This window comes from Anomalospiza imberbis, chromosome 28, assembly GCF_031753505.1.
Source record: "Anomalospiza imberbis isolate Cuckoo-Finch-1a 21T00152 chromosome 28, ASM3175350v1, whole genome shotgun sequence".
NCBI lineage: Eukaryota > Metazoa > Chordata > Aves > Passeriformes > Viduidae > Anomalospiza > Anomalospiza imberbis.
The window spans coordinates 3,952,227-3,969,297 of NC_089708.1; the positions used below are offsets into that span (position 1 = coordinate 3,952,227).

At 59.9% G+C, this 17,071-nt stretch overlaps 4 protein-coding genes and 1 long non-coding RNA gene across 5 annotated transcripts in view; 3 read left to right on the forward strand and 2 right to left on the reverse strand.

Annotated features, from left to right (window-relative positions):
- The window catches only part of TGFA (transforming growth factor alpha), a 13,431-nt gene extending 12,908 nt beyond the window's left edge, over nt 1-523 (forward strand). The window contains exon 7 of the mRNA XM_068174355.1: nt 446-523. Coding sequence (XP_068030456.1) covers nt 446-523 — 78 coding nt within the window. The remainder of the gene's footprint in view (nt 1-445) is intronic.
- A 36-nt stretch (nt 524-559) lies between these two features.
- FAM136A (family with sequence similarity 136 member A) lies at nt 560-2,326 on the forward strand. The gene is made up of 2 exons (XM_068174356.1): nt 560-717; nt 2,030-2,326. Exons 1-2 carry the CDS (start codon nt 583-585, stop codon nt 2,324-2,326), a joined length of 432 nt encoding a protein of 143 aa, XP_068030457.1. The 5' UTR covers nt 560-582.
- A 3,777-nt stretch (nt 2,327-6,103) lies between these two features.
- On the reverse strand, nt 6,104-10,105 carry LOC137463298 (prenylcysteine oxidase 1-like). Its single transcript, XM_068174400.1, has 6 exons — nt 10,009-10,105; nt 8,936-9,142; nt 8,124-8,298; nt 7,578-7,789; nt 7,274-7,426; nt 6,104-6,866 (listed from the first exon to the last, which is right to left on the reverse strand). The coding sequence occupies exons 1-6, from the start codon at nt 10,103-10,105 to the stop codon at nt 6,208-6,210; spliced, it is 1,503 nt and encodes a 500-aa protein (XP_068030501.1). The 3' UTR covers nt 6,104-6,207.
- On the reverse strand, nt 6,104-16,769 carry LOC137463300 (uncharacterized). Its single transcript, XR_010993874.1, has 2 exons — nt 16,683-16,769; nt 6,104-6,150 (listed from the first exon to the last, which is right to left on the reverse strand). It is a non-coding gene; the product is annotated as an uncharacterized lncRNA (long non-coding RNA).
- On the forward strand, nt 11,988-15,880 carry SNRPG (small nuclear ribonucleoprotein polypeptide G). The gene is made up of 4 exons (XM_068174337.1): nt 11,988-12,122; nt 12,332-12,354; nt 12,980-13,104; nt 15,711-15,880. Exons 1-4 carry the CDS (start codon nt 12,091-12,093, stop codon nt 15,759-15,761), a joined length of 231 nt encoding a protein of 76 aa, XP_068030438.1. The 5' UTR covers nt 11,988-12,090; the 3' UTR covers nt 15,762-15,880.
- Nucleotides 16,770-17,071: the final 302 nt, after the last annotated feature.

Below are 17,071 nucleotides of genomic sequence, written 5' to 3' on the forward strand. Positions count from 1 at the left end.
CCAGTTCATCTCCTGTGCCCCCCAACACACCCTGTGCCCCCCCAGTCCATTCCCTTTGCCCCCCAACACACCCTGTGCCCCCCCAGTTCATCTCCTGTGCCCCCCAACACACCCTGTGCCCCCCCAGTTCATCTCCTGTGCCCCCCAACACACCCTGTGCCCCCCCAGTTCATTCCCTGTGCCCCCCAACACACCCTGTGCCCCCCCAGTTCATTCCCTGTGCCCCCCAACACACCCTGTGCCCCCCAACACACCCTGTGCCCCCCCACTTCATTCCCTGTGCCCCCCAGCACAGCCTGTGCCCCCCCAGTTCATCTCCTGTGCCCCCCATGCTGCTTCCACCCAGGGCTGGGACCCCCCCAAACTGACCCCACTGACCCCTTGTGACCCCCCCCCCCCTTCCCTCCATGGCCCTGGGGGTGACCCTTCTCCACCATGTCCCCAGAGTGTCCCCACTGTCCCCCCCCTCACCTCGGAGTGTCCCCCACTGTCCCCCCACCGTGTCCCCAAGGTGCCCCCCTGACCCCCGGGGTCCCCAGGGTGCGCTTGTTAACCCCTCGTGCCCCGTGTCCCCAGGGCGCCATGTTCCGCTGCAGCGCGCGCTGCTGCGAGGACGCGGCGGCCTCCATGCAGGAGGTGCAGCGCTGCATCGAGCGCTGCCACGCGCCCCTGGCCCGCGCCCAGGCCATCGTCACCGCCGAGCTCGAGCACTTCCAGGTGAGCACCGGGACCCTTGGGGACAGCACTGGGACCCCCCCTGGGACCCCTGGGGATAGCACCAGGACCCCTTGGGACCCCTGGGGACAGCACCAGGACCCCCTGGGGACAGCACCAAGACCCCTTGGGACCCCTGGGGACAGCACCTGGACCCCCACTGGACTCCTGGAGACAACACTGGGATCCCTGAGACAGCACTGGGACCCTCTGGGACCCTTGGGGACAGCACTGGGGACCCCCCCTGGGACCCCTGGGGACAGCACCAAGACCCCTTGGGACCCCTGGGGACAGCACCAAGACCCCTTGGGACCCCTGGGGACAGCACCAAGACCCCTGGGGACAGCACCAAGACCCCTTGGGACCCCTGGGGACAGCACCAAGACCCCTGGGGACAGCACCAAGACCCCTTGGGACCCCTGGGGACAGCACCAAGACCCCTGGGGACAGCACCAGGACCCCTTGGGACCCCTGGGGACAGCACCAGGACCCCACTGGACTCCTGGAGACAACACTGGGATCTCTGAGACAGCACCGGGACCCTCTGGGACCCTTGGGGACAGCACCTGGATCCCCTGGGGACAGCACTGGGACCCCCCCTGGGACCCCTGGGGATAGCACCAGGACCCCTTGGGACCCCTGGGGACAGCACCAGGACCCCACTGGACTCCTGGAGACAACACTGGGATCCCTGAGGCAGCACCGGGACCCTCTGGGACCCTTGGGGACAGCATTGGGACCCCCCCTGGGACCCCTGGGGATAGCACCAGGACCCCTTGGGACCCCTGGGGACAGCACCAGGACCCCTGGGGACAGCACCAGGACCCCACTGGACTCCTGGAGACAACACTGGGATCCCTGAGACAGCACCGGGACCCTCTGGGACCCCCCCCGGATCCCCTGGGGACAGCACCAGCACCCCTGCCCCGGGACCTCTGGGGCAGCACCGGGACCCTGGGCAGGACGTGAGCCCCCAATCCCTGCACCCCCAGTGCATTCCCCTGTGACCCCCAAATGCACCCTGTGCCCCCCAGTCCCCCCAGTCCCTGCTGACCGCGCTGTCCCCAGGACCGGCTGAGCCTCTGGTCCCCCACTGACCCCCCAGTTCCCTCCAGTCCCTCCCAGTCCCCGCTGACCACGCTGTCCCCAGGACCGGCTGAGCCTCTGGTCCCCCACTGACCCCCCAGTTCCCTCCAGTCCCTCCCAGTCCCCGCTGACCACGCTGTCCCCAGGACCGGCTGAGCCTCTGGTCCCCCACTGACCCCCCAGTTCCCTCCAGTCCCTCCCAGTCCCCGCTGACCACACTGTCCCCCAGGACCGGCTGAGCCGCTGCTCGCTGCAGTGCTCGGACCAGGCCAAGGACGCGCTGGACTCGGGGGGCTCGGAGCCGCGCGTGCGGGGCCAGCTGGACGCCTGCCTGGCCACCTGCGGGGACCAGCACCTGCGCCTCGTGCCCGCCATGGCCAAGAAGATGCGGGAGGGGGCTGGCCAACATCCAGCAGTGACACCGGGGACACCCCCGGGGACACCCCGGGGACACCCCCACACACTCATTAAAGGCCAGGTGGCACCTCCCACCAACTGCGGGTGCTACTGGGGGCACTGGGGGTGATGGGGGCACTGGGGAACTGGGGGGCACTGAGGTGTCACTGGGGGTGATGGAGAATAGGGGGAACTGGGGGACACTGAGGGCTGATGGGGAGAGCAGGGGACACTGGGGGTTATGGGGGAACTGGGGGGCACTGGAGATGATGGGGACACTGGGGGTGATAGGGTGGGCAATGGAGGGTGATGGGGAGCGCTGGGAAGGTGATGGGGGGCACTGGGGGTATGGGGGGCATTCGGAGGTGATGCTTGGGCATAGTGGGGGTGTGCAGGTGTGGGGTGCGCAGGTGCGGGGTTTGTAGGGTGTGCAGGTGCAGGTGTGCGGTGTGTAGGGTGTGCAGGTGTGGGGGTGCAGGTGTGGGGTGTCCAGGGTGTGTGGGGTATGGGGGTGCAGGTGTGGGGTGTGCAGGTGTGGGGTTTGTAGGTGTGGGGTGTGCAGGTGTGGGGTGTGTAGGTGTGGGGTGTGTAGGGTGTGCAGGTGTGCGGTGTGTAGGGTGTGCAGGTGTGGGGTGTGCAGGTGTGTGTCTGCAGGGTGTGTGGGGTGTGCAGGGTGTGTGGGGTGCTCAGGGTGTGCAGGTGTGTGTGTGTACAGGGTGTGTGGGGTGTGCAGGGTGTGTGGGGTGCACAGGGTGTGCAGGTGTGTGTGTGTACAGGGTGTGTGGGGTGTGCAGGGTGTGTGGGGTGCTCAGGGTGTGCAGGTGTGTGTCTGCAGGGTGTGTGGGGTGTGTGGGGTGCACAGGGTGTGCAGGTGTGTGTGTGTACAGGGTGTGTGGGGTGTGCAGGGTGTGTGGGGTGCTCAGGGTGTGCAGGTGTGTGTGTGCAGGGTGTGTGGGGTGTGTGGGGTGTGCAGGTGTGTGTGTGCAGGGTGTGTGGGGTGTTCAGGGTGTGCAGGTGTGTGTGTGCAGGGTGTGTGGGGTGTGCAGGGTGTGTGGGGTGCTCAGGGTGTGCAGGTGTGTGTGTGCAGGGTGTGTGGGGTGTGCAGGGTGTGTGGGGTGCTCAGGGTGTGCAGGTGTGTGTCTGCAGGGTGTGTGGGGTGTGTGGGGTGTGCAGGTGTGTGTCTGCAGGGTGTGTGGGGTGCGCAGGGTGTGCAGGTGTGTGTCTGCAGGGTGTGTGGTGTGTGTGGGGTGTGCAGGTGTGTGTGTGCAGGGTGTGTGGGGTGTGCAGGTGTGGGTGTGTGGGGTGCACAGGGTGCGCAGGGTGTGCAGGGTGTGTGGCGTGTGCAGGGTGTGTGGGGTGTGCAGGGTGTGTGGGGTGCTCAGGGTGTGCAGGTGTGTGTCTGCAGGGTGTGTGGGGTGTGTGGGGTGTGCAGGTGTGTGTCTGCAGGGTGTGTGGGGTGCGCAGGGTGTGCAGGTGTGTGTCTGCAGGGTGTGTGGGGTGTGTGGGGTGTGCAGGTGTGTGTGTGCAGGGTGTGTGGGGTGTGCAGGTGTGGGTGTGTGGGGTGCACAGGGTGTGCAGGGTGTGCGGGGTGTGTGGGGTGTGCAGGTGTGGGTGTGTGGGGTGCACAGGGTGTGCAGGGTGTGCGGGGTGTGTGGGGTGTGCAGGGTGTGTGGGGTGCTCAGGGTGTGCAGGTGTGTGTCTGCAGGGTGTGTGGGGTGTGCAGGGTGTGCAGGTGTGTGTCTGCAGGGTGTGTGGGGTGTGCAGGGTGTGCAGGTGTGTGTGTGCAGGGTGTGTGGGGTGTGTAGGGTGTGCAGGTGTGTGTGTGCAGGGTGTGTGGGGTGTGCGGGGTGTGTGGGGTGCTCAGGGTGTGCAGGGTGTGCGGGGTGTGCAGGGTGTGTGGGGTGCTCAGGGTGTGCAGGTGTGTGTCTGCAGGGTGTGTGGGGTGTGTGGGGTGCACAGGGTGTGCAGGTGTTTGTGTGCAGGTGTGTGGGGTGTGCAGGGTGTGTGGGGTGCTCAGGGTGTGCAGGTGTGTGTGTGCAGGGTGTGTGGGGTGTGTGGGGTGTGCAGGTGTGTGTGTGCAGGGTGTGTGGGGTGCTCAGGGTCTGCAGGGTGTGTGGGGTGTGCAGGTGTGGGGTGACCCAGGTCTGCGCTGTGCAAGGCTTGGGGTGTCCCCAGTGTGTGTGTGCAAGGGACAGGGCGAGCCCTGCACGCGCGCAACGCACGTGGTGACCCCGGGCGTGTGCAGGGTGTGCGTCTGGACCCGCGCTGGCCTCGGGTGACCCCGGGGCCACGCACACAGAGACACACTCACACACCTGGGCACACCTGGGCACACCTGGACACACGCAGACGTGGGCACATGTGGACACACACACTCACATCTGTGTGCGTGTAGACACACGCTGCCTTGCCCTGGCTGCGCGGGTGTTCCCCTGGTGAGTGCGGGTGTTAAGTTTGTGCTCATTTTGGTGGCTTTCTCCTTAAAAACACTCAGGTTGTTAAAGTTTTATTAACTCCTTCGTACGTGAACACAGCGATGGATCTTGGTGGTTCTCCCTCTTTCCCACCCATTCTGGCAGCTCCCAGCACCTCATTCCCCCCAGTTCCCACCTTGAGCAGAATTCCTTGGCAGACCCTTGGGAAAAGTTGGGGCAGAGGGATGGACACGGCCGGGGAGTCGAAATTCCCAGCTGGAGGGCACTTTTGGGGTCAATGTGGCACTTTTGATGAATTCCCTAACCTCAGACAGGGCTAGATCAAGGAGTTTGAGGAAAACTCACTTGAGGATTTGCGTGAGGAAAATGTCCCAGCTTATTTGAGGACGCTTCACTGCTCCTGCTCCCTCCAGAGCTGGCCAGACCGCTTCCAGGTGGCACCAGGGGACGTCGAGATACTGGGAAGAATTTTGTCATGGAAGGAAGAGTTGTCCAGCCTAGGTTGTGGCGGAGTCACCATCCCTGGAAGCGTCCAAACAACGCGTGGACGTGGCACTTGAGGACATCGTTAGTGGTGAACGATGTTGGGTGGATGGTTGGACTTGAAGGTCTTAACGACTTTGAGGGGCTTGATGATCTTGAAGGTCTTGATGATCTTGGAGATCTTGAAGTTCATGGTGATCCTGTAGGTGTTAAAAGCTTTGATGTTCTTGAAGGTCTTAATGATATTGATGGTCTTGATTTTCTTTGAACCTTAAGAATCCCATAATCCTATGAAACAGCTCCTTGGAGGGGTGAAGCACAGAGTTCATTAATGTTAATTACAGCATCTTGAAGGTCTTGAAGATCCTCAAGGTTTTCACCTTGAAGGCCTTGAAAATCTTCCAGCCTTACGGATCCCTTGATCTTTTGAAACACCTCCTTGGAGAGGCAAAGTGTGGAGTTTGTTAAGGTTAATCACATCATCTTGATGATCTTGAAGGCCTTGGAGATCCTGAAAGTCATGACAGTTTTGATGATCTTGAAGGTCTTGATGACATTGATGGTCTTGAAGTTCTTCCAACCTTAATCCTAATTCCAACCGTGATCCTAGGAAACACCTCCTTGGGAGGGTGAAGCACAGAGTTCATTTATGTCAATTACAGCATCGTGAAGGTGTTGATGATCTTGAGGGTCTTGACGTTCTTGAAGGTCTTGATGATGGTGTTGAAGGTCTTGAAAGTTTTGCTATTTTTGAAGGGCTTAACGATATTGATGGTCTTGAAGTTCTTGAAGCCTTTGAACCTTAAATCATGATCCTAGGAAACACCTCCTAGGAGGGGCACAGAGTTCATTAATGTTAATTACGATATCTTGAATGTTTCAATGGTCTTGAAGATCCTGAAGGTCTTCATAATCTGAAGGTCTTGAGGATCTTGAAGAACTTGATGATCTTAAAAGACTTCAAGATCTTGATCTTGAAGGTTTGATGATCTTGAAGATCTTCCAACCGTAAGGATCCCATGATCCTACGAAACACCTCCCTGGAGGGCGAAGCACAGAGCTCATTAGTGTAAATTAAGCCCTGGGGGTTGTGTCAGAGCTCCGTTTTGAGCTTCTCGTGCAGGTCCTCCTGGTCGACGCTGGCCCTGCGGCCGTGCCAGCGGTGGAAGGCGAGCAGGGCGGCGTTGCGGGCAGCGATGGCGCTCATCTCCATGGCGCTGGCGGCACGCTCCAGCCCGTTCAGGTAGTACAGCTGCTCGTGCAGGACGATGGGAGGAAACTTCTCGGGAGGGCTGTACTGGGGATACGCCAACCACGGCTTCACCTTCACCGAGTCGTACGAGGAGAAGAGCAAATTGAGCTGCTCCTTGGTGAGCTCTTCATTGGAAAACACCTTCCAGACAGCCGATGGCAACGGCAGCTTCTCGCCCGTGCCGGTGTCCCCCACGGGGGGCTCCACGCTCAGGCTGTTGATGAAAAGTTTGGGGTTGTCCGTGGTGAAAATGGCCCCAAAGTGAAAAGCCTGGGGGTCGTCGTAGCCAAAGAAGGAGGTGTTCAAGCGCCCGTGCACCAAGGTGGTGACGGTCTGGTGGTAGGCATTCGGGAATTCCGGGATGGGAGGGTCGAAGTTCCGGAAGGCGATGTTGGCCATCTTGCGGCCAAGCGGAGCTGCGATGACGACGATGTCGTAGGTGTCCCCTGTCAGCCCCGAGGACGTGTTGTAGGTGACCTCGTAGAGCCTCACCGGGTCCCCTGCGGAGAACAGCTCGGTTATCCTGACCCGTGCTGGGAGGGGATCCCGACTGTCCCTGCCCTTTCAAAATGCCACCGCATTTGGGTTTATCCATTTGTACCGCTGGGTTTTGAGCCCTGTTTTCATGGAATCCTGCAATGGGTTGGATTGGAAGGGATCCTAAAGCCCATCCAGTTCCATGGCAGAGACTCCTTCCTCTACCCCAGCTTGCTCCAGGGCCCCATCCAGCCTGGCCTTGGACACTTCCAGGGATCCAGGGGCAGCCACAGCTCCTCTGGGAATTCCATCCCAGCTCCTCCCCACCCTCCCAGGGAGGAATTTTCATTGTGGAACCCTCCAAGGGGCCGAGGTCGCTCTCCAGTGTCACCATCTCCTCCCCACTGAAGGGAATTCCAGCCCCACTCACCACCATGCTTGGATCTGGTTTTTGCCTCTATGGACACGACTGTTCCTGGGATAACCTCAGCCTTGGAGGAGGAGATGAGGCCGGAGCACACAAGTTTGTTCCCCCCTTTCACAGACCAAAGGCCGGACTGCAACCAGCCTGTGGACAGAGCACCTGCAAGGAAACCACCACTGTCAGAGCAGGGAAACGCTGGAAAAACAAACTGCAAAGTCAGGGAGATAAACATCCCTTTGGGACACAGAGCTTGGAGCCCAGGGAGCAGGAATCCAACACCCAGGACGGGAGGTTACCCCCAAACACTCACCTACAAAGCCATTGATGGTGACCCCTTGGCCATAAGCAAACCTCAAGGCTGGACAAACCACCTGGTTGATGAATTTCTGGGAGAATCCTGCTTTCTGCATGGCCTCGTCAATGGTCTGGTTGAGCAGCCGCGTGAAGTCGTCGCCTCCCAGGGCGTGGAGCAGGCGCTCGTTGCTGCTGAAGGCGTAGTCGTGCATCTGGTACCGGTAGATCCTTTCATTGCAGACAAGAAATTGTCTCTGTTAATGAGCTCTGTGGCCCTGGCAGCTGCGGGGGATCTCATGGGGTGGCTTTGTGGGAGCTGCAGGACAAGGGCCTGGAGGCACAGGACAAAGAGGGCAGGTTTAGGTTCCACAGTGGGCATTTTTATCAGGGTGGAGAGGCCCTGGCACATTTTCCCTCAGAAACTGTGGCTGCCGCATCCCTGGAAGGGTCCAAGGCCAGGCTGGATGCAGCTTGGAGCCACCTGGGCTAGTGGAAGGTGTCCCATGGAATGAGGTGTTTTTAAGGTCCTCTCCCAGTTTTTCCCCTCAGGACCCCAACCCACCTCATGAACTTGTCCAGGATGTCCTCCACCCACATGGACATGCGCAGGGGGTTGAGGCCGTAGTGCCAGAGCAGCTTGGGGTGGTTGATGAAGGACCAGCTGCTCTCCTCAAACACAAACTCCTCCCCGTTGTAAACGCCCGCGAGGCTGCCCTGGGGTGAGGCGACCGAGAGGCCTTTGGGAAAAGGACAGCAAAAGGTAATTTAGGGAAAGGTAGAGCTATTCCACCTTAATTTGAACTTCCTGAGATAACCTGGCTTCCTGCTGCTAAGGTGAGTGATTGAAGATTGGAGTTCCCAAAGCATGGAAAGGGGAATTGGCCCTCGATCACGGGCCAGGGAGTGATTGGAGGTGATTTTTGGACCTTTATGATGGCCATAAGTGGGTCACCTGTGGGGAGGGTGAGACCATTCCCATTGGGATGTGGGTTTCCTTTGCCTCAAGTGGGGCTGGGGTACCACAGGGGGCATGGGGGAGGTGATGGGGGGCTGTTTGGGAAGGAAAGTGGCCTGTGGGGAGGGATACTGGAGAAAGGTGATTACTGGGGAAGTGTCTGGGGGGGATATTGGGAAAAGCAGGGGAACTGTTGGGGAAGGACAGGGGGGAGTACTGGGAATAGGAGAGCAGGCTATTGGGGAAGGAAATGGGCTGCTGCTGGGGAAGGATATGAGGGCTACTGGAGAATGATATGAAGGCTACCAAGCCTTGTCCTTTTGAGGGATGTTCCCCAGCAGAGTGAGACCCAGAGCACCCCAGGGGGATTATTTTGGGACTGGGGGACACAATTTTGGGGTTGCGGGGTCCATGCTCACCCAGCTCCTTGACAAAATGCTTCATGTGCAGGTTGAGGGGGTGGATCACGGACCCCCCTGCCTCGTAGGCGGCCCCCTCCACGTCCAGCGTGTCCAGCCGGCCGCCCACCGCCGCCTTCTCCAGCACGTGCAGCTGCACGCCATGGCCGAACTTCTGCCGCAGGAAATAGGCGGCGGCCGAGCCACCGATCCCGCCACCGACAACGGCTGGGAGAAGGGGGCCCGGTCACCTTCACAACCCCACGAGCCTTGACCTCACACTCCCACATCACAGACCCCTCATGGTCCCTTGCACCAAAAATCCCCTCAAGGGAACCCGTCACAGATTTCTCACGGACCCCTACATCACAGGTCCCTTCAATGGAAGCCCTCACAGACCCCTGCAGGACAGGTTCCCTCAAGGGACCCCGCTCAAAGACCCCTCACAGACCACCTGCACCACAGATCCCCTCAATGGAACCCCCCACAGATTCCTCAGGGACCCCTGCAGGACAGAACCCTCAAGGGAAGCCCTGCATGGATCCCTCAAGGACTCCTGCACCACAGATCCCTCAAGGGAATCCCTCACAGATCCCTGAATGCGATCCCCTCAAGGGAACCCCCCTCATATCCCCTGCCCCTCAAAGATCCCCTCACGGGCCCCCAACCTTCAGGGGGTCCCCCATTGCACCTTCCTCACAGATCCCCCCAAAGGATCCCCCTCACAGATCCCCCCAAAGGATCCCCCTCACAGATCCCCCCAAAGGATCCCCCTCACGCCCCGCTGACCCTCACAGATCCCTCATGGGTCCCCCCAGTTCCTATCCCTCAAGGGACACCCCCTCCATACTCCCTGACCCACACAGATCCCCTCAAGGGCCCTTAAAGGACCGTCCCTCATGCTCAGGGATCCCCTGAGAGGATGGCAGTGGCACCCCCTGCCGCTGCCAGATCCCGTCATCCGTCCAAGGGACACGGGCTGCCAGGGCCTCGGGCAGATCCCCTTGGGAGCCGCCCGCTGAGCTTTCCCCCTGTCAGACTGGCCCTGGGTCAGCCAGCCGGCTGCCCGGAGGCCGCTGCGTGCCGGTTCGCACCGATCCTGGAGGGCGCAGGGCGGAGGCTGCGGCCGGGCGGGCCGAGCGCGGCGAGCAGCAGCAGCGGCAGCAGCAGGAGGCGGCGGAGGCCCGGCATGGCGGCGGCGGAGGGCGGAGGGCGCGGGGCGGGCCGGGGGCGCGGCCCGGGTTCTGTTCCCGGGGGCGCGGCCCGGGTTCAATTCACGGCGGCGCGGCCCGGGTTCGGTTCCCGGGGGCGCGGCCCGGGTTCAATTCACGGCGGCGCGGCCCGGGTTCGGTTCCCGGGGGCGCGGCCCGGGTTCGGTTCCCGGGGGCGCGGCCCGGGTTCAATTCACGGCGGCGCGGCCCGGGTTCGGTTCCCGGGGGCGCGGCCCGGGTTCGGTTCCCGGGGGCGCGGCCCGGGTTCGATTCCCGGCGGCGCGGCCCGGGTTCGGTTCCCGGGGGCGCGGCCCGGGTTCGGTTCCCGGGGGCGCGGCCCGGGTTCAATTCCCGGGGGCGCGGCCCGGGGTCGGTCCCCGGCGGCGCACGGGACCGTTCGCGTCCCTCTGAATTCTGTGACCCTGAATTACAAAATGCGTTCTTTTACCCTGAAGTGCAAAGCCCTTTCTTTTACTTCCGTAACTTTTAATTACTTCAGTTTAACTTCTTTGTTTTAATTTTCTCGTCCCTGTGCAGACGCCTCCTTTCTCGGCGCCATCATGTACCTTTTCACCCTTTATTTTTCATATAAAATTACTTTTAACTTTTGCTTTTAATCGCTTTACTTTTCACCCCTTTTGAAAAATTATGTTATTTTTAACGTCTTCCTTTCAAATTCCTTTCATTCAAGCTCCTTTATTTTACCTACCTTATTTTAACTCCTTTATTTTTACTCCCCCTCCCCGGGCTCTGTTGCCGGTCCCCACAGGAACCTTTTCACCCTGCTTTTAAACCCTTCCCTTTTGATTCTTTCATTTTTTAATCCCTTATTTTTAATTCATCTAATTAAGAATTTTTGATGTATTTATTTATAGCAATCTTTATTTTACTCTCTGTATTTTATAAACCTTGTTTCCCCACCTCGGTGCCCCGCTCCTGATGCCCATCTGTCCCTTTTCACCAGGACTTTACTTTCAATTCGTTGATTTTTAATCCTGTAATTTTAAAGGTCTTCATTTTAAGCACCTCTATTTAACTCCTTTAGCACCTTTTAAGTCCTTTAATTCCCTTTATTTTATTTCCCAGCCCTGCTGTCCCCATTCCTGGGGCCCGCATGTCCCTGACCCGCATATCCCTTTCCACCGCGCTTTTAACCCTTTTTTAGTTATTTTCTTTTTAATTCTTTAGTTTTAAATCCCGTTCTTTCAACACCTTTCGTTTCACACCTTTACTGCCACTTCCCCGCGTGATGCCCCCGTTCCCTGTGCCCGCCAGCACCTTTCCACCCCGCTTTTGAGCGCTTTCCTTTTAACCCTTTCATTTTGAAGCCGTTTCTTTCAAAGCCCTTCATTTCTCACCCCTTCATTTCGAACGCCTCGCTTTTAAACCCGTTTCCCTCGCCTTCCCCTCACGGCCGCGCATGCGCGGAGCGGCCGCGGCGGGCGGGCCGCGCGTCCCCGCGCCGTTCCCGCGCTCTCCCCGCGCACGCGCGTTCCCGCCCCGGCCCCCTCAGCCAGCCCGCCCGCCCGCCGCCATCTTGCGAGGAGCCGCCGCGGGACCGTCCGCCGGCGGGGCCGGCGCCGCTCGGGCTGCCCGGGCTGCCCAGGGCTCACGGGGCCGCCGGCGGCGGCGCCATGGAGGATGAAAAGCACAACAGCCTGCGCACATGTGATCACACACACACACACACACACACACACACACACAGACTCACGCACACACGTGCGCAGACGCGCCGCACGCGATGGCGGCCATGCCGCCGTACCTCCCCCTGTAGCCGCGCACTTCCCCCACCGCCCCCTGCTTTCCCCCCGCCCCGCCCCGCTGCCTTGCCCTGGCTGCGCCGCTACTCGGGTGAATGCGGGAGCGCGCCGCGGGCCGCCATTGGCTGGCGCGGGGAGACGCACGGCGCGCTGACGTCAGAGCGCCGCGCGCGGCAGAGACGGGCCGGGGGCTGCGGGCGCCATGAGCAAAGCGCACCCGCCCGAGCTGAAAAAGTGGGTCTGGAGGCGCCGGGGCCGCGCCGGGGGCCGAGGGGAGCCGGGGCCGGTGTGGGGGAAGCGGGGGCCGGAACGGCGGGATCCGCCGCTGGCCGGTGCTACGGTGTAATGGCGGCGCGGGACGCGCGGTTGGTGAGGGGATAATGGCGGGGGGCTCTTGCCCCGTCCCCAGCTGCCGGTGCTCACCCGGTGCCATCTCGTTGCAGGTTCATGGACAAGAAGCTGTCGTGTGAGTTCTGGAGCTGATCCCGTCCCGATCCCCCTCACGGTGCCCAGGGAGCTCTGCCCTCCCCGTTGTCCTCACGGTGCCCAGGGACCCCCGCCCCGATCCCCCTCACGGTGCCCGGAGACCCCCGCCCCGATCCCCCTCACGGTGCCCAGGGACCCCCGCCCCGATCCCCCTCACGGTGCCCAGGGACCCCCGCCCCGATCCCCTTCACGGTGCCCGGAGACCCCCCATCCCCCTTCACGCCCCTCAACAGTATCTGGTTTTGGGGACCCTCCACAGCCCCCCATGGCCCCGCTATGGGGGACTCCTAAGCCCCCTGCCCATCCCTCACAGAGCCCAGGGAGGGGGTCCCAGCTGCTCGGGCCTCCCCCCTGCAGCAGGCCCTGATTGATTTCTAGCCTTACAGCCCATCAATTAAAATTCTAATTCATTCATTAAGCCTTAATTCATTAATTTAACTATAACACGAGTTGAAAACTGGTTCTTTTCCTTCATCCCATTAATGGGTTGTGCTTAGTCCATGCCATTCTCGCTCCTGCGGGTCTAGCTCGTTCCAAGCTGCAGGTTTGAGGGCAAACAGTCCCGTTTTGGGCACTGCCCAGCCCTAACCCCCGGCTTCCCGCAGTGAAGCTGAACGGCGGCCGGCATGTGCAGGGCATCCTGCGGGGCTTCGACCCCTTCATGAACCTGGTCATCGACGAGTGCGTGGAGATGGCAGCGGGCGGGCAGCAGAACAACATCGGCATGGTGGTGAGAGCACTGGGAGTACTGGGAGCAGGGTGGTGAGAGCACTGGGAGCACTGGGACCAGGGTGCTGGGAGCACTGGGAGCACTGGGAGCAGGGTGGTGAGTGCACTGGGAGCACTGGGACCAGGGTGCTGGGAGCACTGGGACCAGGGTGCTGGGAGCACTGGGAGCAGGGTGGTGAGAGCACTGGGAGCACTGGGAGCAGGGTGGTGAGAGCACTGGGAGTACTGGGACCAGGGTGGTGAGTCCACTGGGAGTACTGGGACCAGGGTGCTGGGAGCACTGGGACCAGGGTGGTGAGAGCACTGGGAGTACTGGGAGCAGGGTGGTGAGAGCACTTGGGGAACTGGGAGCAGGGTGGTGAGAGCACTGGGAGCACTGGGACCAGGGTGGTGAGAGCACTGGGAGTACTGGGACCAGGGTGCTGGGAGCACTGGGAGCAGGGTGGTGAGTGCACTGGGAGCCCTGGGACCAGGGTGGTGGGAGCACTGGGACCAGGGTGCTGGGAGCACTGGGAGCAGGGTGGTGAGAGCACTGGGAGAACTGGGAGCAGGGTGCTGGGAGCACTGGGAGCACTGGGAGCAGGGTGGTGGGAGCACTGGGAGCAGGGTGGTGAGAGCACTGGGAGCACTGGGAGCAGGGTGGTGGGAGCACTGGGACCAGGGTGCTGGGAGCAGGGTGCTGGGAGCACTGGGACCAGGGTGCTGGGAGCACTGGGAGCAGGGTGGTGAGAGCACTGGGAGAACTGGGAGCAGGGTGGTGAGAGCATTGGGAGAACTGGGAGCAGGGTGGTGAGAGCATTGGGAGAACTGGGAGCAGGGTGGTGAGAGCACTGGGAGAACTGGGAGCAGGGTGGTGAGAGCACTGGGAGAACTGGGAGCAGGGTGCTGGGAGCACTGGGAGCAGGGTGGTGAGAGCACTGGGAGAACTGGGAGCAGGGTGCTGGGAGCTCTGGGAGAACTGGGAGCAGGGTGGTGAGTGCACTGGGAGAACTGGGACCAGGGTGGTGAGAGCACTGGGAGAACTGGGAGCATGGTGATGAGTGCACTGAGAGCACTGGGAGCAGGGTGGTGAGAGCACTGGGAGCACTGGGAGCATGGTGATGAGTGCACTGGGAGTACTGGGACCAGGGTGCTGGGAGCACTGGGACCAGGGTGGTGAGAGCACTGGGAGTACTGGGAGCAGGGTGGTGAGAGCACTGGGAGCACTGGGACCAGGGTGCTGGGAGCACTGAGAGCACTGGGAGCAGGGTGGTGAGTGCACTGGGAGCACTGGGACCAGGGTGGTGGGAGCACTGGGACCAGGGTGCTGGGAGCACTGGGAGCAGGGTGGTGAGAGCACTGGGAGCACTGGGACCAGGGTGGTGGGAGCACTGGGACCAGGGTGCTGGGAGCACTGGGAGCAGGGTGGTGAGAGCACTGGGAGCACTGGGAGCAGGGTGGTGAGAGCACTGGGACCAGGGTGCTGGGAGCACTGGGAGCAGGGTGGTGAGAGCACTGGGAGTACTGGGACCAGGGTGCTGGGAGCACTGGGACCAGGGTGGTGAGTGCACTGGGAGCCCTGGGACCAGGGTGCTGGGAGCACTGGGACCAGGGTGCTGGGAGCACTGGGAGCACTGGGAGCAGGGTGGTGAGAGCACTGGGAGCACTGGGAGCACTGGGACCAGGGTGGTGGGAGCACTGGGACCAGGGTGCTGGGAGCACTGGGAGCAGGGTGGTGAGAGCACTGGGAGCAGGGTGGTGGGAGCACTGGGAGCAGGGTGGTGAGAGCACTGGGAGCACTGGGACCAGGGTGCTGGGAGCACTGGGACCAGGGTGCTGGGAGCACTGGGACCAGGGTGCTGGGAGCACTGGGACCAGGGTGCTGGGAGCACTGGGAGCAGGGTGGTGAGAGCACTGGGAGCACTGGGACCAGGGTGGTGAGTGCACTGGGAGCACTGGGACCAGGGTGCTGGGAGCACTGCTGGGGCTGTGTGTGCAGAATGAGCGGGATGTCTGGTGAGGAACAGGTTTGGGATGTGTCAGCTGGGAATTCAGCAGAGCTTTGGGAGCTTCTCCTTCTCATAGAGGGGAAGTCTTGGCTGGAAACACATGGATGGATGGGTGGATCCATGGATGGAGGGATCCATGGATGGATATGGGTGTGGATGGAAAGATGCATCCACCCAAGGATTAATGGGACCCAGGAACAGAAGGAGAGGGAACGGCCTCAGGCTGGGCCAGGGGAGGCTCAGGATGGACACCAGCAGGAATTTCCCCATGGAAAGAGTGCTCAGGCCTTGGAAGAGCCCAGAGGGATTTGGAGTGCCCATCCCTGGAGGTGGCACTCAGAGCCACCTCCTGGACACCTTCCTGCAGTCCTCAGGAACTCCTGGAGCTGGCACTCAGAGCTCTGGGCTGGGGACAGGGTTGGACTTGACGATCACAGAGGTCTTTTCCACCCTCAAGAATTCTGGGATTCTGTGACCCTTGAGGATTTATGGTTAAAATCAGTCCATCTTGATTCTTGTGGGGGAATTCCAACCAAATTTTCAGGGATTTTTGGGGAAACAAACTGGAAGGAAGGAACCCTTAGATCAGAGGTAACAGCTCTCACCTTTCCCCTTCCAGGTGATCCGAGGGAACAGCATCATCATGCTGGAAGCTTTGGAACGAGTATAAACCCCTGGAAAATCCCAAATCCCAACCCACTGCTTCCATCCCCTCATCCAAGATGCCACCCACGAGTGTACAATTATTTTGGTTTTGTTATTAAATCAATTTTGTAATGGTTGATCTAACTCAAGTATTTCTCGCACTGGTTTTTGGCAGCTTGGTGGTAATTCTGTTCCCAATCCTGGGAAAACTCATGGAAAACTTTTAATTTATGGAAGTGGGTGTTCAATTTATACTATTTCTGGTGGTTTTTTATTTAAAAAACACTCAGGTTGTTAAAGTTTTATTAACTCCTTCGTACCTGAACACAGTGATGGATCTTGGTGGTTCTCCCTCTTTCCCACCCATTCTGGCAGCTCCCAGCACCCCATTCCCCCCAGTTCCCACCTTGAGCAGAATTCCTTGGCAGACCCTTGGGAAAAGTTGGGGCAGAGGGATGGACACGGCCGGGGAGTCGATATTCCCAGCTGGAGGGAACTTTTGGGGTCAATGTGGCACTTTTGATGAATTCCCTAACCTCAGACAGGGCTAGATCAAGGAGTTTGAGGAAAACTCACTTGAGGATTTGCGTGAGGAAAATGTCCCAGCTTATTTGGGGACGCTTCACTGCTCCTGCTCCCTCCAGAGCTGGCCAGACCGCTTCCAGGTGGCACCAGGGGACATCAAGATGAGATACTGGGAAGAATTTTGTCATGGAAGGAAGAGTTGTCCAGCCTAGGTTGTGGCGGAGTCACCATCCCTGGAAGCGTCCAAAAAACGCGTGGATGTGGCACTTGAGGACATCCTTAATGGTGAACGAGGTTGGGTGGATGGTTGCACCTAAAGTTCTTGACGAACTTTAGGGTCTTGATGGTCTTGAAGGTCTTGATGGTTTTAAAGGTCTTTAAGCTCTTCCAACCTTAAGGATCCCCTGATCCTATGAAACACCTTCTTGGAGGGGTGAAGCACAGAGTTCATTAATGTTAATTACATCACCTTGAAGGTCTTGACAGTCTTGAAGGTCTTGAAAATCTTCCAACTGTAAGGATCCCATGATCCAATGAAAGACTTCCTTGGAGGGGTGAAGTATGGAGTTCATTAGAGTTTTTTAACATCTTGAAGGTCTTGATGGTCTTAAAGTTGTTCTGCCTTAAGGATCCCATGATCCTACAAAACACCTCCTTGGAGGAGTGAAGTATGGAGTTCATTAGAGTTATATACAACATCTTGAAGGTCTTCCAACCTAAAGGATCCCAAGATCCTATGAAACACCTCTTTGGAGGGGAGAAGTATGGAGTTCATTAGAGTTATTTAGGGCGTCTTGAAGGACTTGATGA